The 26,081-nt window shown below is 35.7% G+C and overlaps 1 protein-coding gene across 8 annotated transcripts in view; it reads right to left on the minus strand.

Moving 5' to 3' along the window:
• Positions 1 to 225: 225 nt before the first annotated feature.
• Positions 226 to 26,081, minus strand: part of ZNF644 (zinc finger protein 644) — a 61,829-nt gene continuing 35,973 nt past the window's right edge. For 4 of the 8 annotated variants that reach the window (XM_042461787.1, XM_042461786.1, XM_042461788.1 and 1 more), the window contains 5 exons: positions 21,191 to 24,209; positions 20,394 to 20,999; positions 17,749 to 17,871; positions 4,092 to 4,194; positions 226 to 1,880 (listed from right to left, as the gene is read on the minus strand). In XM_042461787.1, the coding sequence (XP_042317721.1) occupies positions 1,688 to 1,880; positions 4,092 to 4,194; positions 17,749 to 17,871; positions 20,394 to 20,999; positions 21,191 to 24,173 (4,008 nt within the window). In that variant the 5' untranslated portion in view covers positions 24,174 to 24,209 and the 3' untranslated portion in view covers positions 226 to 1,687. The remainder of the gene's footprint in view (positions 1,881 to 4,091; positions 4,195 to 17,748; positions 17,872 to 20,393; positions 21,000 to 21,190; positions 24,210 to 26,081) is intronic. The other 4 variants (XM_042461792.1, XM_042461790.1, XM_042461791.1 and 1 more) reach the window with 4 other exon arrangements.

Consider the following 26,081-nt stretch of genomic DNA (forward strand, 5'->3'; position numbering starts at 1 on the left):
ATGATTAATTTACATTCTAATTATTTCAATGGATCTATTCAAAACATGATTAAGTCTGGAATCAAATCACTGTACATAATAAAGGCAGATACATTTCAACTGTGAATTAATATCACATTTTGACCAAATTACTCTTAAGATTCTTCACAGTACTTAAAATAAAAGAGACTATTTTGTATCTCACACACACTGCAAAATAAATACTTCACATTACAGACGCTTCGGTGTTTTCTTTTAACCTTTTTATTTAGAGATATATTCTTGGTAAGGAGATATACCATGAGGAAAGCAATTTCACTGGCTGTGAGGTATGTATATTCTCCACCAAAATTCTCCTCACATCTCAACTGCTTTTATAACTTTATTTACACGCAAAACAATATCAATGCATTTCCTTGGCTTAACTACAGTATTAGTCACCCTACATGAATAAAATGAAACAGTACTTGCATTACAGAACCAGTTTTCAAAGAGGAACTTGCTTAGTTGTTGAAAAGTGACATTTTGTTAACAGCCAAAATATATTGTGACCAAGACACCTGCACCATAGTTTTCCATCCTCACAGCACATTTATTTCAATAATTCTGTAAATAGGTCCTTAGCATGAGCATAGTGTTACAGTTTCCATACATATAATTACATCCAAAACAAGTTCTAAAATTCAAATTGTAAACATTCTCTTCATTTGTAAAAACTTTTCTATTTGCGTCAAATGATGTCATGATTTTTTTTAAACAATTGAAATATGACAAATCTAGACTAATCCATGTAGTGAGCAATGCTTTAGTACATTTCTACAGTATTAAATAAAAAGAGGAGGTCAAAATACCTTGTAAGCAACTCATATCTTTAAGCAGAGCATAAAAAGACAGACTTGTTAACAAAGGGGTGTTTTATAATAAAAGAAAGTTGTGGATAAGTGATGCAACAGATGGAAAGGGTAAATATCATTACTGCTGACAAAGTTGGAGGTAGCATGGATGCACCATTTTATTGTCTGTGAGAAATGCAAGTGAAGTAAAGGATATTTCCTTACCACAAATAGTTTCCAGTACTATGTACATAGTTTTTAGAAATCTGTTTAACAAGTTTCCCTCCACTTTTAGTACAAAAGAGTCTTGTGTGATTAAAAAACACTTACACACCTAGATAGTACTAATTGCCCTATTTGAATGGAACAGTCTCTTGAACTATGAAGTACATGATATTTAATGCCCTAAACTGAGTAAATTGTATTAGCATTTCTTGGTATTGTACAAAACACTACATACATACAAACAAAATATAATATTTTACTAAGCAACAGTTTATTTAATAAACAGAGCATTGATTCTGGTAACACTGTAAAGAATGTTCTCATTTCAAAAAACCTGTCTTAAGTACCCCTGTGCAACAATTTAAAAACGGCTGCTGACATGTGATGGGCTTGTATCAATAGTGAACATGGTAATTGACAAAAAAGCCATAGTAAACTTTAAAAACACATCTTCCACCCTATATAAAATATAAAGACTACTTACGGTAACTGTTTTAAGTACTCAATTGTCTGAATGTTAACTGTCATTCTTCTTCCCATGTTCTGGCTTTAGATTTTATAAACGGATAATTTATTTTTAACTTTAAAAAAAAAACTAACAAAAGTATTTCAAATGTACATCCAATGCAATGTGAAGTGTTTTCCATGTTCTATGAAGCTGCTTCGGCCATCAGGAAAGAAAAGGAAGTTTCAGAAATTGAGGCAGGTTTTTTAAGCAGTGACGTCACTTCCACCATGCCAGCCCCAGTCCGAGGAAGATTTGCATTGACAATGTGGCGCTGGAGGTGCTTGATCCAGTCTTCTTGAACAGACAAAGGTCCTCGGAATACCAGACCACAAAACCTGTGCAGGTTTAAGATCATCCAAACAAAGCACATTAGCACTGTTAAACAACTTTAGGTGTTTTAACTTTGTGAGTCTCAAGATAACTACACAATCCTGCTTTAGTGGTGACAGACTTCCTGAGTATTCATCCAACGACTTTTTACTAGTCTCTAATACCTCTGGACATATAAAACTTAAGTCTACAATTCTACCACCATACAGTTAATACCATTTTAATGGATCTTTACCAGTGACAGTTAATGTTTCGTCTCTAAAACATTTCTCTTTGCACATATTCAAAACAGGGCAGCTGAGATAAGATGGAAATGAAGTGGGTTTTTCTCTCTTCAAACTGGGGCAAGCCTTAGAATAAGGGCTACATCTAGAATGAAGCTACATCTATGAACCTGCTACAATCTGGAAAAGACCTTTACTTGGTATGAGCTTGAACATGCAAGTTTCATTTTCCCCATCTAAGAAAAAATAATAAGGGAACAAGGCTATACCACACTAATAAGAACATGGTACCTTCCTGACCATCTAATCCAGATCCTCTCTCTCCGTTGAAGTGTTCCAACAGGGTGAGAGTGCACACACCAGTACCCTGCCCAGTAAGAAAGGGACACATGAGAGTCCTAAAATTTGCTCTTGTGAAACTTCATAGCAGAATGTAAATAACAAGAACAGGACTGCCAGGTGCTTTCTCGTAACCATACAATAAGCATTTCTTTACTTGTTAGTTTATTGCTAGCACATTTAACCTGCTCCTCTGTAAAAAAGGGTCCCAGAACAGCTCAGAGACAATGAAAAACAAAACATCACAACTATAATTTGAGACACTGACTATTGTTAATGCAGTGCTCCGGTATATTTCCAATTTTGTTTTGGGGAGGGGGGATTTACAGGATACTCAAAAATATCTGGATTTCAATTCAAACATATCTAATTATAAAAGAATGGAAGAATTTAGAACAAAACCTAGCACCTCCCTATATTTTTCAGAAGCATTACTTTCCCAAAATATAGGAAAAACTTAAAGTTGGGGCAGGGGAATGGAAAATTGATTTTGATATAATTATTATCAGAATGATGAATAAAATGTTTAACACAATATTTACTCCTTCAAAATTATTTCTAAAATCTATGTAACAGGAGGACTTTTGTGTGAGAAAATAGGCAGTATATTATGATCACTGCAATTACTGACATTGGTATCATTTTCCCTGTTCTTTTTATAGGACTTAATACTTTGTCTGCTTTACACTATGGAAGACTAAAAGAAACAAAATATATGTTTTACTACTCTTGATAGTGTCTTCTGTTTATTTATTTATTTATTTTTATTGGTCATTGACCAAACTGAAAATATGTGCGTATTATTTTTCACCTGCTCCTAACAGAAATGCAAAACCACTCAGGTTTCTCACTACTCAGGACCTTGTAGTGCTAATCATAAAAAAAATTAAAAAGGAATTCAGTTTGTACCTTTTTAAATGAAAAATATTTTTAATATAACAAAAGTTTTAATTTTATACTAAACAAAATTGCAATTGCAATATTGTAATCACATTATGCATACAATTAATGTTCTTAAAGTTAAAGTGATTTTTCAATCTGCAAAGGACAATAATACTACATCTGCCTCCATTTTTCTGAAACATTCATTTTTTAAAAAAGAAGAAAGATAATTGGGTGAATTTTCAACTGTAATTTTTCATAATGAAGGATGGGAGAACCATGTCAAAATGAAATCATGTTTCAAATTAAAACTATTGCTAACATCCAATTGCTAGTATAAACCTGTTGATGGAATGATTTATGAAAGTGTTGACTTGCACATTCAACAATTAATTCTGTCATTCTCTTCTAGTTGGACTTAAAAATAGATTAAGGCCTATAACACTAAACACAGACCTTAAATCTAATTATTCTTTTTATTTTTTTCAAGCATACACACAAAATAGATGAATGCAAGTATTCAAACAAATATAACTGGGGCAACTATTTACCAGTGTTGCCAAAAAGCCTTGAAGATATTCCCCAGAATGTTTTACCAAAATCCCCAGAATTCCCCAATATTTACTGGAATACAGTATTCAGTCAAAATCCCCAGAAAGAAATTAAATTCCCCAGATTCTGGGGAATTCCCCAGAAATTGGCAACGCTGCTATTTACATTCTATTATGTAAATTATAACCCATTATAATTCCATTATAACCCCACATATACCTGCACCGGAGTATGTAAACTTCATCAGCACCATGAGGTAATGGCAGAATTTTTTTCTTGCTCCCAGATCTTGATCTTGATTTTTTTTGCTTACAATCTATGGCTATTAAGAGAAAAAAGTTCACATATATGTATATATAGAAATAGGTACTGAATACTTTTCTTTTTCTCTGAAATACACTGAAAATCATTTTTCTCACATTTTTGTATAGAAGACTATAAAACTTGAAAATATACAAGTTATGAATTCTTAAAACTGAAGTATGGGAACCGTATTCATGCACAAATAAACTTGCATGCTTGACTCCTACTGTTCCAAGCTTCATTTTACAACAGGTATGCTTTGATGATCAAACAATATATTCATACCATTAAGTCATTCTACCTAACTGTTCAAACAAGCATCATGCATTGCTTATGAATTGTATCAATAGAGAGGCTTTTCATTGTATTTGAAATGTCAAGGTTTGTTTTCATCATGCATCCATAACACAAAAGGATCAATGATTAAATGTAAAGTAAGTTTTGACAAACTTCACAACTACAACTTTTGCATATATTACTTTGAAGTGTTTTCTGTTCTGTATGCTAAAGGAGTCTCATGATGTTGGATACAATGCTATTACATTCATGAAAGAGTTTAACAATTATTAGCATCTATAGTTAATGTTGAATATTTCTTAATCAGGTGCAATAAAATCAGATATGCATGAGGCTACTATACAATTGTTACTAACTTGTACCAGCTGGTGGTTTATTTTCATTTAGTATCAAGGGAAAATGAACTCTTTTCTGCTACCAAAGGAAGATAATGCAGAGAACTGAAAAAGAAGTCTGTTTTGGCAAGGATGTACTATTTAAGTTCTAATATATTCAAATAGGAAAAAATGTATTAAGGATATTTGAGGTGGTGTTTCTTTTATTCTACTCCCCCATCTCTCTCTTAATCTCTTTTTCACACACACATAAGAATACAAAGAGCAACAGTAGTATTGAAGAATTGGAAATAAAGCAAGAATTCTACTTACTAATTTCTAGGTAAGGTTGTGTGTAATGTAAAACCCCTGTTTCAGAGAGTAAAAATATCAAGAACCACATAAAACACTCTCAGGACAATGTAACTGGTTTCTTTTGCCATGACACTTATGACATGAGAAAGATATGAGGCAGAACAGTGTGGAGTTTCTAAATGCCTGTTCCAAAACCAATATTCAGAGTACCCTCCTTCAGCTAAACAGATATGGTAAAATCCAATCTTCATGACAAACACTCTGCTGTACCTTAAAATCTTTTAAGCAATACAACTTTTAGAGAAAGAGAAATCCATAAATTCAGGATGTTGCCTAATGGGATTGATAATGTGTTTCTTATCATCATGCAGACGACAGGGAGAATGAAAAGCAGAAAAGCAGAAATGGATGGGTTGCATGCACTCAAAACACTGGGCATCATCACATAAATTACCTTGCAATAATGTGAATTGTTTTGGTATTGGCACTATTCACACAAACAAGATTTTCTGGTTAGTATCTAAAGAACTGACCTGGACAGAAACTAAAGGATGCACCATTTTAGACCGGACCTATACCCATATGTTTGCCTTACAGAGATAGGAACACCAATCATGCTATCTGGACAGCATATCCAACAACAGAGGAAAATCCCTCTAATGTGAACTAATTGATTCATTCTCCCCTTTTCTTAGATTTCCCAATGTAAACCAAACTTTTCAGCCCTCTTCCCAATTTATATCAAAGCATTAAACTTCTTTACAGACAAATGCTCTAAGGATTTTCAGACTACATCTACCTGTTTCAATGGTATCACCTCTTCCAGATTACTCAGAGATAGAATAAAACATGCAATGCCATATGGTACTGCCAAATGTTCAGGCATTATGAAGTCAAATTCATGTAGGAGTCCTGATGGCGTAGTGGTTAAATGCCAGTACTGCAGGTAGTATTGCAGCCACAAGTTTGTGAGTTTGATCCCAGGGCTCCAGGGTTGACTAAGCCTTGCATCCTTCTGTAGATCACTAAAATGAGTACCCAGCTTGTTGAGAGCAATTAGCTTACACATTGTAAACTGCTTAAAGACTACTTAGTTTAGTATGAAGCGGTATAGAAATATAAATGCTATTGCTATGCTATTGCTATATTGTACATCTGATAGTTATTTGAACTCCAATTTGCTATAAAGGGGAAATGTGTTCATAAAATCAAATATGGGCACATGATTATCAAGTTCACCACAGGCTACAGATATTAAGCTGTTTTATCTCTACCAATGTGGTGGTTCAGAAAACCCAATCAAGCTTTCTGTGCCACAGTCTGAAGAAGACAGACCCCCAAAAATAATAATAATGAATGAATTAGAATAAAAATATTATAATATATTACTGAAGAGTAAATGCAAATATTTGCAAAATGGGATGAAGTGTCATTGTACAATAACATATCTAACCTGTTTCGGAGCTTATGCAGGTTTGTCAGAAGACAAAGCATCAGAGAAGATCTATAGTTTCATGAAATACTAGCATAAAAAACTGCTCTTCCGCACTTAAAAGAAAACTTTATACAGAGAGCTTTGTTACAATAACAGATAATTCTATCTAACAGCTTATGACATCATGATGAAAGCATATAATCTACCTTTACTGTAATTACAATCGGCCCTTCATATCTGTGGGGTATCCATTCTACCCCCCCCCCCCCCCCCCACACAAAGACAGGAAAAAACACAGGACCTTTAGACTGTTGTTCCCAATGGTGGGGTGGCTGCATGCATGCGCCTCCATTGAGAACAATGGGGCTTGCCACCCACAGATACTCAGATCCACGGATGGCAAGCCTGTGCATGGTGAGACCCCATTGTATTTTAATCTGGAAAGTAGCCAGGAAAGTGTGCTTACAATTAAATGATGTGATAGTTTTACTTTCACAAGATTAATATAATTAATAGCTACAAGACCGGAAAGTACAGTTAGAAATTAACTGACAATTGCACACGAAGCTGCACGAGATGATTTGAGTTCCCCCACCCCCAGCTACAATGGACTCCCTATCAAGCTTTCAGGGTCCAGTTCACATTGACCTGCATCTTCTCTACAGGCCCACCATCCCACACCCCAAATATTTCACTGACAATCCTGCAGCTCTCAGAAGAGGTTTGTGGGGGGAAATCCCACTAGCAGAATAGACATTCAGTCATGTTGAATACAACCCTACACACTAACAGACTAGACGTTAGCAAATTTTTCCAGACTAGACATTAGCATATTAAAATTGTCGCCATCTCTCTTGGCTTTAAAGTGATGATAAACAAAACTACCTTAAAAAAAAGTCTCCTAGAATTCAAAACATAGCCTTTCTGTGGCTTCACCTACTAAGAGTATCAATCTTATATACATTATGAATGCGTGTGCATTATAAAATCTGAAGAAGCTTCTTTTGCTGAAGCTGCAGAGGCCAGGAACCTCAAGTTTTCTAGCTGCTGGATAAAATATTTTCATCAGATGCTTCCTGGAACAGTTTGCTAGGGCAGGATACAGACCTAGCAAAAGAAAATCCCTGTTTTTGATTGAAAATAAATCTGGAAAAAATCAGAATAATTTCTTACTGTGCAAGAAGGTCTTAATGAGCTGATTAAACATATATCTATGAATATGAATTAAGGTTATAAACAATTATGTGCTTGTACTAAAAACAATGATTGAATGGAATCTTTCTCACCAGTGATTTAAATTGTTATTGAAATTGAACTCTTTGGAGAAGTATTAGAAATGATGATTTAATCAGCTTTTCAGACACTATATCCAGACTCCTCCTTGTTCAGATCTATTCCCTCCCTCCAAAATCTTTTGTTCACTGACCTTCTCTACACACAGAATAGGACTGATTTTATTCTCATCCCCAGAAATTATTTCTCATCTCCAGAAACTATTCACAGAATATAATTAGAAGTTGGATAATTAGTATTCATGATGACACATTTGATCTTAGGTTCACTAACTTTTAAAGCAAAAAAATGAAATTTAGTTTAAACTTTAAAAATCTAATTTAAATTTAAACATTGGGTTTTTAAAAAAATAAATAATTTATTTTTATTAATCTCATTCAGCCATAAATTCGGAGAGCATGCTGAATCTCGGCTGTAACGTAGTTATTAGAAGTGATGAAGTCTACTGATCTGTGATTGTTACTGTTTTTATTTATTAAAAAATAAAGCATTTATTTATTAAATGAATACAGTGGGCCCTTGGTATCCACTGGGGTTTGGTTCCAGGACCCCATGTGGATACCAAAATCCATGGATACTGAAGTCCCATTAAATACAATGGCATAGTAAACATGCAGGGGGAGCTGTGTTGGCCATTTAGTAAATTAAAACAAAAATCCATCAAACAGTGATAACTTTATTGGCCAACCAAAATGCACAATATATTTGTTGCAAGTGGATTGGAGCGTCGAAAGCTTGCAATAAGTATATTGTGCATTTCGGTTGGCCAATAAAGATATCACTGGTGGATTTTTGTATGAATGGCATAGTAAGCTGGTGTCCCTTACATAAAATGGCAAAATCAAGCTTTGCTTTTTCAAATTTATTGTTGTTGTAAGCTGCCTCGATCCTGTGGGAGAGGCGGGATAAAAATAAAATTGTATTACTATTATTATTGTTGTTGTTGTTGTTGTATTTTCAAACCATGGATGCTTGAATCAGTAGATAAAAAATCCAAGGATACGGAGGGCTGACCGTAATTGTAAAATTGTTACATTACTGTAGTTAACTCTTATAAGTGCACTTCAGTGCAGTAATTGTAGGGAAGGGTTACATAACTCAACCACTATCTAGTAGTTGCTCAAGAGGAGGTGCTCCAGCAAAGGGGCTACACTATACAAAAGGGACAGATTTCCCATAAGGTTACTGTGCAAACCAGTACTAGTTGGAGCACTGCACCTTTTTCAGTCACAGCTGCCTGCATACTTGAAGAAAAGTTGACTGTATATTAATATTCTTTTATACTGCAAGCCATTTTACATAAAATAGGGATTTAAATATTTTAAATATTTAATTTAATTAAGTCAAGATAGCTGACCAAGTCAGGCACTCTGGGATAAGAGTATAAAAATCTACCATGACATAATGCCTAAATATTTTGTGGTGTGGATCTAGCACCTCCTACTATTTTAACATTTTGAAAAATTCTCTGCACTGATAGAATGTTTGAAATGACTACTTAACGTCCTAATATAATCTGATGACAAATTTACACTGGATGTATATAGTCATTGCATGCTAGCAGTGTAACATGAAATCCTGCAACATCATAAATAAATACATAGGTAAATGTGCATTTATTGTTCTAAAAAAATAAAGACAGACAAAACAAGCAGTAAGCATGTTCAGAATGTAATGTGAAATCCTATAATACATCTTAAATAAACCAGTGACTATGCAACGTGAATATGCAATGCAACATTAAAGTAAATATGCAATACAACATTCCATCTCTGAAAAATTATTGGGAAGCCATCACTGATAACAGTACCAAACATTAAATACACATTCCACCCCCCTAGATTTCTTAATTCTGTTCAAAAATCAAAACTGTATGGGATGTAAACATGATCATGTTCATGTACCTGTTTGATGGATACATTTCAGTTAGAATCCTAGATAAGTTGCTCTGTTTATAGCACAAGTTCACTCTATGAAACATACATCATTATAATTAAATTATATCATCATTAACTACAGAAAGTTTCTGTAAATAATTCCTGAAAACACTTTTCTTCATGGTGAGAAAGAACAGTTTGAGAATGGTGCTGTAGCATCTGCACAGATAAATATCGCCCAATAGTTAACATGCCGATTAATAGCACTTATTCTATACTGCTAATTTGCCCACTTGCCATTGGGAAACAGCTTTCTTCTCTCAGTCCCAAGCAGCAGGTTCAAATAAACCTGTACGCTGCTGAAAAACTTTTCTCTGTACTTGTCTGCAATGCTATTATTTCTGCACTGTGCTGTTTGAAAGCTATCAGTATTGGTAGGACCGTGACCTTCTTGGAAAGAGATTATACTTTGCGCCACTGACTTTGCACAATCAACCATTCCTGTCATGCAAATCTACTGAAAACCTTTCGAGTAGTACCACAACATTGTCAGGGACATGTGTTAGGATACTGTCAGTGATGCAGCTGTGACATCTGGAACAACGTACAATGTGCCCCAGGCTAATTTTCTGCCTTTTCCAGTGAAAAATGGGTCATATAACACCTGGAAGGCATAGGGCGGCATGCCTGACAGTGTCCTCACCAGAATAAACAGTTGGGCCAGACATGATAATGTAACAACAAAAGGATACCCCCTGGTGTTGAGGGCTTGGAGCAGCTTAAAGTTCATTGTGGGGTACCCAACTCTAAAAATATATTAATTTCTGTTTACATTGGGCATTTTTTGTATGGGAGTGCCCTGCTTGAAAGTGATTTGCCCCCCAACAATGCAATCCACCAGATATAACACTGCGGTATCTCATAAAGGCCACTGTCCTGGAAACTGGGATATACTTAAAGCAACCTGAAAACATGCTATGATGTTGTGGAAACCAGGGCAGTGTATAAATATTAAAATAATACAATACTATTTTAAATGTAGCGTATCGAAATAATACAATGTAAACAACAGAGCCACATCATTATGGAGGAGATCAGTATTTACAAAGGAACAGACAAAATAAATAAATGATTTTAAAAAGGGGGGGGGGAAGCAACATAGCAGCATGGTAGAAGTAAAGAATATAGCTCTGGCAGTAGTAGCGCCTTTGCAATGTGGTTTTGTTTAAGGACCTGCTGTGAGTTTGGGTAAGCAGATGAACCAGTTTGTGAGATTTTATACAAGTGGCAATACTTATACAAGTGGCAGTACTAGGGTTTCAGTGCTAGCAGCAAATGACCAACACAGCATTAAAAAACAAACACCCTGCAGTGTTTCACCTTGCTGCACCTCTACACAGAACTCTTCCTAAACATTTACCTGGATCAAGGTGCCCTGACCTTTAACTTGAAGTCTCTTATTAATTTAAATATATTTTGGGTATCATTTTCATGGTGGCAGTACTTTCTGCCTAGCATTCAAACAAAGCACTATTCCAGAAGTGATGCTGTGAGAACTCACAAAAGACACCACAGCAGTGGGATGGGTGATCATACAAAAACTCTGCAAGTTGCTTTACATTACTGCAAGGGTGAGCAAAGTGCAGCCCTACAGGGTTCTTTTTGCAGCCTTTCCACATCTACCGCTTTCTTGTCACAAAAAAGGATAAATTGTGTTTCTTGGAATTTTACAGAAACAGTAATTCAGTAGGCTGCAGGACCACTTTCCACAATGTTTTACATTTTCTTTAAAAAGTTTCTCACAACTAGAGGTAGGCACTCCACTCATCTGGATTTTTTTTTAAAAACTTATTATTGTTTGGCATTTTGGCAGTCTGTGCAGCTCCCAGAGCACCGTATGGGCAGAAAATGGGGTCCTGGAGCCACTGCAGTTGCCCAGCCATGCTTCATTGCCTTCCAAGATGGACCTGCATAATACATAAACCCAAATGGCATTACAAACAAAGCCATGTTATTGCTGCACTATTGCTGGAGATCTACCACCTCTTTTCTATTTCCTGGGGTTCAGACTTTGCTAAAGCACACAAGCAGCATTATCCATCATGTATGTTAAGAATTTTTCTCCTGGCTCCTGGGCTAAAAGAGAGAATAACAAGTTTGGTAGTCAAGTTTCACATTCTTAAGTCTAGAATGCAGAATTTAGACTTAGCTGTTGTCCTATTCTTACTATATTTATTTATATCCCACGTTTATCCCAATTAAAAAGTTAAAACAGATTCAGCTAAAATTTTACAGCAGACAAAAGTTAAAATATAATTAAATTATTCATAAAATTAAAAGTAAAGAATAAAAGAACAAACAACACATCACATAAAAGTCCTTTCCCTCTGAGAATTCAATCCTTAAAGGCTTGACAAAATAAAAAGGTTTGCAGTTGCCTATAAATAGGATAGCAAGGACGGGCACCAGTATAAACTCTCTAGGAAGGGAGTTCAAAAGCCTGAAACCAACCACCAAGAAGACTCTCTTGTTCCCACCAGAGCATCTCAAGACACAAGCAGGCTCATACAGGGAGATGCTGTTCTTCAAGTAACCTATACCAGAGTCTTAAGAGAGTTTGGTGGGTGTTTCATTATGCAGAAATATCTGTACTAACACAGACTTGGATCCTATAATAACTTAGTCCAGAAAAGTGAAGTCTCACCTCCAAACCTCTCCAAAAAGTCAGGACACCCTTCTGAAGAACACAGGATAGTGCAGGGAGCTGCTGAGGGTAGCTAGAATCACCTGAGATAAGATCTAGTTTGAGTCAATTCCTCCTCTCCTCAAAAGATCCAAGCAATCTCACTATCCAGATTAGTTTTTTGGGATGCAGGAAACTCCCTGCCAGGGAATGGAGAAGGGGCTATAATCGTTACTTCCATTAATCTTCTTAGGTTAACTATCTTAGCACAAACATTATGGTATTACTGCCATTATTTGGAATATATATGACTATTTTAACAGACTGTATAGGCAAATCAGCATAAAGGTGCTACTTTAGGCACTCATGTCATCTATGGTCTTCAATATGTTTTCTCTAAAAATTAAACTCTCAATCTCTATTAATTCTAAAGAAACATTCTGTGTTGCCATGACTCAACAACTGGTTTACAGAGTACTTATCAGCACCTTACGAAATACTGTACAAATTAGCCACAGGTGAAGGATATGGATACTGCATTTACTTAATTTTGCCAAACTCATATACAAGGCATTTGTCACAAAAGCAATAGATCAGTATCTAAACACAGTAATTATATGGAACAAGGTACTTGTTTTTTAAAATTGTTTTGTTTTTTGTTGACTGAAATATTGTGCAGTGGTTGTCACCTGGTCTTAATCTCTCTTATTACATCAAAACGGAAAGCAACTGTAAAACTACAGCCCACTGAAGCCGAGATAAATGGAAGCAAGTAGCTTTTCTTGCTTGAAGGCAACAAAGATGTAAAGACAAAACAAGAAAAGTGAAGGAAAATCGAAGGGTAAATGCTTGCCTGTTAGAGAAGAAATTCTAAGAGGCACAGCGAAGAGTAAGTGAAGAAGTAGGGGAAGATCTCAGGAGATGAAGATCTGAGAGAATAAGAGAAGCCTCCCTGCCAAGCCTAAATATACCAGACTGATGATAACTTGCTAGAGAACCATCACTGAATGAGACACTTTATCCAAAACATATAAGAAGAAAGTTAGTTCCCAAACTGTAACAGTGTAGAGTTTTAAAGAAACCATGCAATTTGACAAAAAATATTGGAATTCAGTTGGCAAAGTCTAGAATTTCTCAAAAAAATCTAGAATGTGAATTAATTTTTCATCTGCAAGTAAATATTTCTCATACTTAAACTAAATAACACACACTACAAGCTGTGATTTACAGAATAAGCATTAACATTACTTTTAGGTGTCACTGTGGTCATCGCTAACAACTGAATTCTTTCCTAATATCATTAATTACATTACTTGCATCTCCATTGCAGTCTCCACATCTGTTTTTGTTTTTGGGATGTTTTTTGTTTTTGTTTCTTTGTTTTTTACTCCTCTGGTTTTGGTATTCAGACAAATTACGAATCTTACATTGTAAATTAATAAAGGGCAACAAAAAACCAAGCACACTTAATTGCAGCAAATACATCTCCTCAATATATCTGCAGTTCAATGCATTATTATTACCCAAAATTCAATCAAATGGTAATACAATTGTTGAACATGTATATCTTCAATTATATATTTGCCAAAAGGTCCTTAAAAGTTCCTAAAGTTTGTCACATGAAGTGGACTAACATTTCCTTTGAACTCTAGAATTGATATGATGATTCACTATGAGATGAAAAATGAAGACCCATCTTGTATAGTAACTGCAAATGTTAAGTAATAGTAGATTAAAGAAGGAAACACAATGAAGAACTAAAGTAGTAAATATTTATTTGGGATCCAATTACCTAATGATTTGCACATTAGTGCTTATTCTTGCTACCCCTTGGCTTCCAGTAGTACTTTATAAAGTAAGTATATTTGGCCCTCCACATCCACGGATTCATCATCCATGGAGTAAACTCCCTATGGTTCAGAAATATTCACACAGAGACATGGGACTTGAGCATCCACAGATTTTGGTATTCATGGAGATCCTGGCAAACAAACCCTAGAGGATACAGAGGGCCCACTGTATTATTTAATATAGGGAATGTTTTGCAAGATGACCAATGATCTTCTCCCTATTGTTTTCTCTAAAAACAAAAACAAATTTTCTCAAGTTCATAGGAAGACCTAAACTTCAGTTTTAAGAGTTTTGTTTAAAATAAGATGAGAGTCCATACTGAAAAACAACTAAGTACATCTTAAACTTAATATGTATCAAAATGAAATGCCGCTATTACAACCAATTATAAAAAACAGTGATTATTAATTATTAGGCTATTCTGTAATTACACTAGGATGTCTTAAAGTGGAGATATTTATTTCTGCGTCATAAAAAAGGGGGGAAATAGTTTCTGCTTTCAATCTTTCAAACAAAATTGCATCAAGACCTGCTATAGTCCTCTTATAGACAATCTATAAAACAGGTGAGAATCTGTGGCTCTCTAGATACTGTTAAACTGCAACCCCTGAGGAGCCACAGGTTCTCTACCCCTAGGATGATAGTAGTTTAATACAATTTTTAACTTATCTAGGCTTTTCTATCTGACCCTTCAGTGCTACCAGAGGGCAGATTACAGTAATATGAAAATTATAAGGATAAACAATAAATTTAAAGTATTTCTACACATTTTGAAATTCTATCCATCTGAAAGTCTGATGATCAAACATAATTTAATACAAATCTAGTATGTCATAGTTCTAAGGACTAAATAGTAATGATTATATGTTTTTATCATTCAGTGTTTTTATAAGACAATGTTTTTATAAAACCTTTTAATGTACTATGTGGCACGTTGGTGCCCTCCAGATACATTTTATTTCCATTTCAATTTGGCCCAGCCATGATGGACAATGGTAAGGTATAATGGAAGATGGAAGTGAAAACACTTGGAGGGTCTAAGTCAGCCTTAAAAAATCAGAAACAGGTTGTACTGTACTTACACCAAGCTCTCCAGTACTCCAGCTAAATCTTGCTTAAATTAATCTCATTAGTGCAGACATAAATATTGGGAGACGCTAACCAAGATTTGCATTTAACCAGAAGTTTAAATCAAGCTTTGAGGTTTGTTACTGTTACATTCATCTGGGTTAGCGTCTGTGTCAATATAATCATGGTTATAGTTGGGGAAAATACAATCTATCCACCTAACTATGTATGAAAGTCAGACCATTTTTGGTTTCATTAAAGATCAGAAGCATTATAGTTACCAAGAATTAATTTGCCTACATTTAACTTCATAGCAAATAGCAGTTCCAAGTTGTTTAACTACAAATGGAATGTGGACAAGGCAAAAATCTGAATAATAGAATCATATAGTTCTAAGTAACCACCAGGGCCATGCAATTCAACCCCGTTCTGCCATGCAGGAACACACAATCAATGCACTCTTGACAGATGGCCATCCAGCCTCTGTTTAAAGACCTCCAAAGAAGGAGACACCACCACTCTCCTCCAAGGGACTGTGTTCCACTGTCAAACAGTTCTTACTGTCAGGAAGTTCCTCCTAATGTTGAGGTGGAATCTCTTTTCCTGGAGCTTGCATCCATTGTTCCGGGTCCTAGTCTCTGGAGCAGCAGAAAACAAGCTTGCTCCCTCCTCAATATGACATCCCTTAAAATATTTAAACAGGGCTATCCTGTCACCTCTTAACCTTCTCTTTTCCAGGCTAAACATCCCCAGCTCCCTAAGTCGTTCCTCATAGGGCATGGCTTCCAGACTCTTCACCATTTTAGTTGCTCTCCTTTGGACACGCTTCAGCTTGTCAACATCCTTTTTGAATTGTGGTGCCCAGAATTTGACACAGTATTCCAGGTGGGGCCTGACCAAAGCAGAATAGAGTGGCACTATTACTTCTCTTTGACCTAGACACTATATTTCTATTGATGCAGGCTAGAATCGCATTGGCTATTTTAGCTGCCGCATCACACTGCCGATTCATGTAGTCTACTAGGACTCCTAGATCCCTTTCACATGTAGTCTCATTCAGCCATCCTATATCTGTGCATTTCATTTTTTTTTCACCCTAAGTGCAGTACCTTACATTTCTCCATGTTGAAATTCAATTTGGTAGTTTTGGCCCAGGTTTCTAAAATATTAATGTCATTTTGAATTATGATCCTGCCTTCTGGGGTATTAGCTATTCCTCCTAATTTGGTGTCATCTGCAAATTTGATAAGCATGCCTGCATTACCCTTTATTCACAGAATAATGATATAAATCTGCTCAAATTTACCACTCAAATCAGCAGAAAAATCAAGAGAGCTGAGAAAAATTAAAAACACGAATTAAACCAGGATTTTAAACTAAGAGACCAGTAACAACCTAGTTTGGTCTTCTGTGAAGCATACAGTAGTAATCTAATCTACCGGTTTTAATGGCTTAGTCCATAAGTGGTTTCTACAAGTCACTTCAACAACACAATTACAGCTAAGCCAACTTAGCTCCACAGACCATTGCAATGTTGTGATTTTACACTTTCTCACTGGGGAGGGCAGGTGTTTATATATTGCGAACTTGACTACTTCAGTTCCAAAGTACATCAATACTTCATGAACTCTAGTATTCTGATGACATCTTCTAAGCATCTTGTTTCCGTTCCTGCCATGGACTATTGTGGTTATACTACTGCTATCTATTTCACATAGGATCTCAGTATAGTCAAAATCTACATCACAATATGCAGTATCCCCCCCCCCAAAACGCATACATCCTATTGGTGTTACTATCTATTTAACAACGTAAAAGTCCCAAACTAGAAAAAGTCACAATAAATATGGAAGAAGAAGCATCAGCTAGATCTGCTAGAAACTGGACAAATCACATTACAGTGCACCTGCACTATAAGAAGGCACACTATATACGGCTTCAAGCTTACGCTGAAACCATGTGACAATTAAAGAAATGGTGTATGCACCTGTGGCGTGAGAACACACCCCATTATTAGCAATGGGGCATGAGCATATGCGGATTTCCTACTTTGGTTTCAGTTCGTCTAAGAAACAAGTTGTAATAATGAATAAGTGGGGGCAGGGGGCGGGAGTAGATTCTTCTAAGCTGGGAAATCCCTCTCATTAAAAAGTAGCTCCTTTTGCATTTAACCAGAAAACAAAACAAAGAGCATTCAGCTCTCAGTTGTTTGCATACACGAAAATAATGCTGGATCAAAAAAAAATATGAAAATAAAAATCAGGCATGAAAAAATGGACAATAGCAACAAATGTTTACTAGTTGCTAAAGTTCTGTGTGTCAAGTTTAACTTTTGTTTCGGAGGATTTCAAATGTAAATTAAATTAGCATATGAATTGTTCAAGTCTGATGTGAAAAACGTATACAGACAGACTTGATTTTACATCTGTAACAAACGTACCTGTCCCAGTCAAAAGTCCAGCACTCTTCTTTCGTGCATAAGCGCGTAAGTGGTTGGACAGGCTAACAGCACTTGTAAACGCCGTATTGCAATGCACACACGTTCTAAGCTTCACAGGCATACCTATCATTCAAAAGAAAACTATAATCCAGTTCTAGCTTTAAAAGTGAAACTCTCAAAGCGTTCTGAAAAATTTGGTATTAAAAGTAGCTTGAAGTATGTTCACTGCATCATAGCAATTGCTTCATACACTAGAAGGTTCCAAACTCATGGCTATTATTTTCATCTGCGGCATTTAGCAGCGAACACGTTTTTGGCTTTAAAAAAACCTGGAAGGTGTGATTCAAATCCCTAATCTTCTTGAATTTAACACCTATTATCACTTTTCTGATAACCTTCACATTACACAGATTATTTCCTAACCTCAAAATATAATTCTGCAATTTGAATAGCACAATTCTGTTGAGAAGTTTCAAACTTGCAATGTTCCCAGTAAAGAAAAGTAGGGTGCCTAGTTGACAAAGTGGTAATTAAAGTGTTTTATCCACAAGACTGTAAAAGGTTCAATACTAAATTAAGTTACTGATGAAGGCTGGGAGAAAAAGGTGGTAAAACACACCACTGCACAGCTGTTAGACAAAACATTTTATTCAGTGCATTTTATCTTCATTACTCTCAATGAGCAATCAATACTAAAAGTTAATGAATTGTAGTTTTTGCAAAAAAAACCCATTTGTGCTAAATAAATGATCAACAAACATCTTAGTTACCACGGAAAAGAGCACACAGCGGAACAATACCAAACACCATCATACAAAGAAACCACTACAAATAGTTTCTTCTGTACTTTGGTTCCTTAAACGCACAAAAGTTTTCACTGTCTTCATATAGCCTAGTCCTGGAAAACAGTCAACAACTTCTTCATGTTTCCTATAATACACTGCAAGGGGGAAGGGTTAGTAGGGGGCAGAAAGTCTTGTTATCAAAAGGAAACTCTTGTCAGTCAGAAGTTCAAAAGGGGATTTTTAAATATATACTTAGGAATAACCATACACTAAAAGTGAGGTTGCATTTCAAGTGTGGGGTGTGGAGAGATACAATACAGTAATGCTTGAGACAAGCTTAAGTAGTTTTAGTAACTGAAGCAGCAGTGTGAGTTAATTGTCAAATCCTATGCTAATCACAATTAGCTTAAGGGCTCTATTTAGAACTGTTAGTATTAAGCAAGTAGCATTTTATATTTAAGTGAAACCTAGATGATATGCCACCTAACATTAAGTGTCACTAACACAAAGCAGCAAAACACTTTACATTTAGCAAAGCTATATAGCTCAGCATTGTCTCTCAAGATTATGAAATTGTCCAAGATTATTCAAGAGATAAGCTTTGTAACAAGGAAGTCTCATATTTTAAAGGAACTTATTAAATATCCTAGCATACATTTTTATAAATGCCGTGTTAACTGATCTTTTTAAGTCCTTCATAGTCATTTCAAAAAGAATTTGATGTAAAGGCGAGGTACCCAACTGAAGAAAATAAAAGCTGGAACAGAGTCAACAAAATACCATGCGCTATATCAGGTGCTATACTATACAACCAAATTACAAATGCAGAATCAAATGTTTGAATACCCCATCTCTCAAGTTTTTTTTTAAAAAACCCTCACAATTCCCAGATGAAAAACTAAACTAAAAATTAATCCTACACCTCCAATTTGAAGTGGTATAACAAAGCAAAAGGTCCATTCCATTAATCTTCTGATTGTGTAAAGCCCGTAGTGATTAAGAGCTGAACTGCAGTACAATTGCTATACCAAACTACCCCCCCAAAAACCCCAGCAAAATGATATTTATAAAACAAGATCATGCACTTTCAGCAGACTATAGTACAAAAAACATTTATTCAAACTAGACTGAGGAGTGATAGTTACAAGACTGCTACAGAAATATTGTCAAAGGTTTCCAGTTGAGCTCCCTCGATCCAAGACAGTCAAGATTAAATGACATCTTGAAGGAAGATTCTAAAGAATGCTGTAGATATGATGTAAGTGGTCTAAACAATAAAACTGATGACAATATTATGTTTGATTCCTAAGAAAATCTTCCACCAATACATTTTTTAAAATGTATGTTGTGGTGTGATCCTGAAGGCAACAGGATTGTGGCTTCCAGTAACCTTGACATGACAGACATAACCTTGAGTTGATTAGACCACCGATTCAGTGAACCAATGAGGCATGCATTAATTTAGGTAAGTGTTTATAGTCTTACTCTATGTAAAACAACAATTCTAACAAAATTACAAATTACACATCCACAGTCACTGGAAAGATGAGGAGGTCCCCCAAATATGTTAGTTATGCAAACTGGCATCATATTTAGTAGTTGTTCAGATGCCTCTTGCTTATATATATCCTTAAGCACTACAGAGCAAAAGCTATCTTCTATTCAGACATAAATCTGCATGTACGAAACTAAGGAAGTGTTCACATGAAAGACTATTATTCTATGACCTGGAACTTTGTAAAGAAAAAATCTCAATTCCATTAAGATGTTCAAATATTGAAAATATGAATATGCAGTAACAATTTTCAGTTATTGCAATTGTAATAAAGTAGTAGACCTAGGTATACACAAATCTCTTACCTGACTGTAACGTCAAGTCCATTTTTTGGGGCTGATACATCAAAGGACTGTCTTCATCTAATGGAAGAACACATTTTTGAACAAACCTCTTTCTTGCAGTTTGACTATGGATCTTTTGTGGAGAGGTATCAGGATTTCTTTCTTCTCCCAGCCTTTTATTTTTCAAAAGTTCTATCAGTGTAAGTGACTGATTCTTTTTTTCATCATGTAGTACTGATTTTGCTTCATCACATTCATTGAGGAAACTCAGCCCTTCTTCCTCTGATGCAGACACTGATATATCTTCAGTCTTTAGGCCATTGCGGTATGCTTCAAGAGGTATAACATTTTGAGATAAAAAGTCATCATTTGATGAAAGTTTCTGAGCAACAAATGGTCTGGGAATAACACGCCGACTGTTCAATGCCTTCAGGATTTTTTCATATTTTTCTTCATTTTGCATCATCTCATTTAAAACACAGATTGGAGATTTGTGTGCATCCCATTTGGTTTTACCAAGCCTTTTTAGGTGTCCTCGCACATGATTAGATAATCCAATTTTAGTGTCAAACCAACCTCCACAGAGCTGGCAAGTGTGTTCGGAAGAACTTTCTGATTTCTCAATAGCTACAAAGAAAAATGATTGATTTATCAATTTGTCATACATCAGGGATACAGCCTGCTCAAAATGTATACATTAATGCTTAAGACTGGAAACAAATGATATCACAGAAGACAGGATATAATAAAGTCAATAGTATATTAATTTTAATCTACATCCCCTTTACAGCATACTAAAAAATCCCCCCAAAACTCACCTTTCCTAACTCGTTTAACTGGGGTCCCCGTCACAGTTCTTTTGAAATGTTGCATTTTATCACTTGTTGCAATCTGCTCAGGTGAGACAACGTGACGGGCTTCGTAGCTCAACCCAGCTCTGTGAAGATGCCCACGGACATGATTAGATAATCCAACACCAGTTTCAAATGTTGCTGGACAATATGGACAGTTTTTTTTCTCAAGAGATAAGTCAGTCCAATGAAAAACTGAATTATGCTTAGGCAATGTTGTGCCTATATTTTCTAAATTATGAGGGTCTTCAAAATCATGCAGGTAATTGCTACCTTCTCCATCTTCATAATACTCAAAATAAAATCCATCATTTTGCTCATATCTAAGAGAGGATTTACCACCAACTTCTTCCATTTTACCTTTAAATAAAGGGAACAGGTTTACATGGTCCTGATTAATATCACTGTAAGAGCCATCCTCCACAGACCGTGTAGTGTAATCATACAGTTCAATATTATCCCATGAACTTTCATCCTCCGTTTCATAGCTGTCTTTTTCCCCAGCAAGTTTCTGCAAAACAACAACAGTCATTTTATGTAGAAAGTCTGGATAACTGTCCAAATCATCTCTTGTTACAGAGCCTTCCCTTTTGGATCTTTTAACCAATCTTTTTATAGTTACATGCTTATCTTTATAGACTCCTGGTCTTTTTGCATCATAGTTAAGAGAATCCATATTAAATCTATTAAGAGCATTATGTGAAGACAATAAAGGTAAGGACCTGACAGATCTTGCAGCTTCCCTTTTTAAATGTAAAAGATAAGGGCTGCTAGATTTTTTAATCCTATGTTTTTCAGGTTTGTAGCTATATAAATAATTACTGCTTGCTTTGATACTAGCCTTTTGCTTTTCTGCATGATGCAAATGCCTAGATTTTTGGCCAGTGCTATTTCTACTCAAAACAGGCTTGTCTGCAGAGTTTTGACCATACACACTTACAGGTGACTGTGCAACGCTTTTCCGAGCCTTCTGTATCCTCGGCGGTCTCTTGTGAAGTTTTGCAAAGTTACTTGACTGGAATGGAGAGCCAAATGGTCGTTTCATATCTTGTTTTAAAAGAGAGGTCTTTGGAAAGGCAGATGCGTGTTTGATAAAATGTTTAGTCCTGCTACCAAAACCTAAAGGTTCATCTATCATGTGACTTTTCCTTTTTTCTAGTCTAAGACGGCTACCAAAAGGATCTATGCATGATGCTGGATGCAAGTATTCCATATGTTTTTTTAAAATGCTTCTTGCTGATGTAGTAAAGGGACACAATTTGCACATATAGTCAACTGATTTTTTTACTGATTCCATATAGGAATTTTTCACTAATGCCTTTTTCTGCATTTTTCTCTGGGACATATCTGTAGAAATCAACGAACATTTCACCACAGCTGCATGAGCAATCCCCCGATGACATTCAAGTTCACTCTCTGTTACTGCCATAAAGTTACATTCTTCACAGCAATAGTACCTTTTATCTTTCTCATGGGTTTTAGCATGCTGCACAAAGGTTTTTGGACAATTGGTACCAAATACACATTGTGGACACTGTAATCGCGCGCTCCTACCCTCATCCTGAAGTTCTTTCAACTCACGAATTTCTTCCATAAGTTTCTGTCTTCTTTCCTGATGAATTATCATATGTTTAAGAAGGGAATTGCGGTCTCGAAATGTTCGGCCACATTCCCTACATGCATAAGGCCTCGGAACATTTAAATGGCGAAAGTGACTATTGCCATCCAAGTGATACATCATGTGCCTGTGCAGGTGCTTCTTTTCCCGAAAGTTCACATTGCACTTTGTACAGGGATAAAATGATGGCTCATCAGTACTGAAATTAGAAGGTGATTCTAAATCATCTTGTTCACATTTATTTAACAGAGTATTTGAAAGAAAAGTGCTACTGTGAACAGGAGAAGTCTCATCTGCACATTTATTACTTGGATTATAAATCAACTGTTGGATGGCATCTACAACTTCCAATTCCTCATCTGTTGATTCAGGCTTTACTCTCGCTAATGAATATTTCTGTGATTCTATTATTTGTAAATTCTCACTCTGCTCCAAAAACTCAACATCTAATGATTCTGAACTGTCAGCAATATAATTTGATTCATTAAAACAGTCCTCAGTATAACGTGTTATTTTACTAACATCCATTTTTCTTTTCCTCCTTTTCTGTACAACTTTAGGTTGAACTGGTGACTTTTCTACAGTTTCTTCATTTGTCATAAGAAAATCTATGAACTCTTTTTGTGGATCCCAGTTTCCATCACTTTCTGTTCTGAAGTCACCTGTACCTGAGGAAGTGCCTGTTAATGATTTGTTACCACCATCTTTTTCTAAGGAAATTTTGCTATCCTCACATACATCTACTTGAGTTACTAAAGTGCTGTCTGATTTTACGCTCTTTCCTATCGATGGCTGTATGTCACAAGCAACAGATTCAGAGGGAGGTAGATTTTTCATGGAATGTGTCTGATTCTCAGCATGTGCTGCTTCGGGCAACAAAAACAAAACCTGGTGTTGATTTGAATTTTGGGATGAAGTCTTTGTGGAAAGCTGGAGATCATGTACCACGGTCACAGATGAACAAGAATCTGCTTGATGGCCCACAGTTTGTGCAGTGGTTAATGAAATGCTGCCTTTTTTCATAATGGAAGTCTTAGCTAAAGTGGAGTGTGAAACAGGTCCATTAACAGAATTTCCTGCTGGTGGAAGAAAGTTTTCACTAGAAACAGCAGGAGCACCAGTATTTATAAATATAGAAGTCTGGCCTCCACTTAAGGCTTTTTCAGACTTGTCCATTGACAGCTCTTCAGGGAGAGTTAAAATATCTTTCTGAAATGATGTTTCACTCTCTGGTGATCTGGGAATGCCACTCTTCTTTTCAGACATGAAGCTGCTGTCATCTAGCAGTCCTTTAGCGCCAACAGTCTCAGTATTGATCTCTGTCTCATCCATATTGCTGATCTGCTCTGCCAATTAAGAACATTTATGCTAAAATAAAACAAAGAAATTTATTAGATTTTCTATATAGGTTCCTAGGAAAGGCAGTTTATACACATACATATTTTTAAAAAGTTTTAAGTTTAAACTTGGACCAGATGAAGAACATTCATTGTAAGATCATTCACTGCAAGACATGTTACTGTACTGTTATATAATACATAGCACGTAGTCCTAAATAACTTGAAGGCACAAGATCCCATCTGTCCTTGGAAGCTAAGTAGGGTCAGGCATGGTTAGTACTGGGATGCAACACTTGCAATAAGTATCAGGTGCTCTTAGGCTATATTTCAGAAGCAGGAAATGGCAAACCACCTCTGAATCTTCCTTGCCTAAGAAAACCATATGAAATTCATGACATTGCCATAAGTTGACAGGCGACTTGAAGGCACACACACAAATACAAGATATAATATGCATTGCATACTCTTAATGAAGGACTCTAATTTCAGGAAAATATATAATTTCAGTGTACTTTAAATACTGAATAATTAATATTTTGATACTATTCAAATCAAGACAACATTTAAGGATACAATCTCTTGCACTGTTGAAAAATATATATTATGGCCTTCCTTACCTTTTGCAATTAGACAAACTTACCTAATATTACTATTTCCACTTTCAGTATTCACTGTATTTTTATATTCACAGCTCTACAAAGGGCTCTCAATACATTTTTTTTTCATCATTATGGTGACAATGCAACATCCAGTATAAGTTAAAATATCAAATACATAGAGTCTTAAAATGGGCATGATAGAGCAACATCAAATCATTGGTGTCATAAAAAGTAAGGTCCAAGTATCTCACATCTGACCTTTGAACCTAAATACAGAAATTAAGTTACAGGTTTTAGGATATGCTTGTGCAGAACCAAGATTTGTATTTTCTCCAGCTTATTACACACTGAGAAGTAGACAAATGTATGCTCAGTCAATTTGAGCGTCTATATTAGCTTTTCTCAACAGGAAGCAACGTTGCTAACGAAGTGGTAAATTCAGTGTTAATGAGTGGCTTCACTGTTACCACCTCTGAGGTAAAACCTTTCATGTTCCATGTTCTACCCATCTGTTCTGGTGTTAGGGGTTCAGAGAAAGAACAGACGCTTCCCACTTAAAGCAACTTTGTTGGTACCCCCTGAACAGCAGGGTGGTAAGCTAAGAATATCATATTTGCTTGGAGACTGCAATTATCATGATCAGAATGACTGTAAGAAAAGCTTCCGTAAGTCTGTATGAAGATAACAAGGTGGGTTGCTTCTCTATGTAAGAATGTTTAAAATATATGACTATTACAGACAATACTGTTTGTAGATAATTATACAGTGTAATGCTTTTTCTATATTAAAGAGAATTTCGTTAACATACAATCAGGCCTATTTGACTGACTTGGCAATAATTCATGAGAGCAGTTCCAATCCTAACAGTTCACAGGGGTCATAAATAGTAAACTATAGTCTTCCAGTTTAAGTAAATGAGAAGTTAAACTTAAACCATGCAATCCCAATAGCAAGCTTTATAATGTTTGTGTCTATTAGTGGGCATTTCTGACACCTCCGATTGTGCCCTAAAGCACTAAATAGATTATGGGACACTGCTGTGTAGATCTCACCACTAGTTTAAATTGCAATGACAACGTTGTTTATAAAAGGACTACTGTTCTTGCATTAGTGGATATGAGTTGCGTTTCTAATATCACTTATATATTTTGCTACATGACATCCCACATTTTTAGACCTGCACAAAATATGGAGCTATTTGATTTGTCAGAGCGATTTTGCCAATGTTGCTTTATATATATATATATATATATATATATATATAGAGAGAGAGAGAGAGAGAGAGAGTTTATTACAGCCTT

The sequence above is a fragment of the Sceloporus undulatus genome, chromosome 4, assembly GCF_019175285.1.
Source record: "Sceloporus undulatus isolate JIND9_A2432 ecotype Alabama chromosome 4, SceUnd_v1.1, whole genome shotgun sequence".
Classification (NCBI taxonomy): Eukaryota; Metazoa; Chordata; class Lepidosauria; order Squamata; family Phrynosomatidae; genus Sceloporus; species Sceloporus undulatus.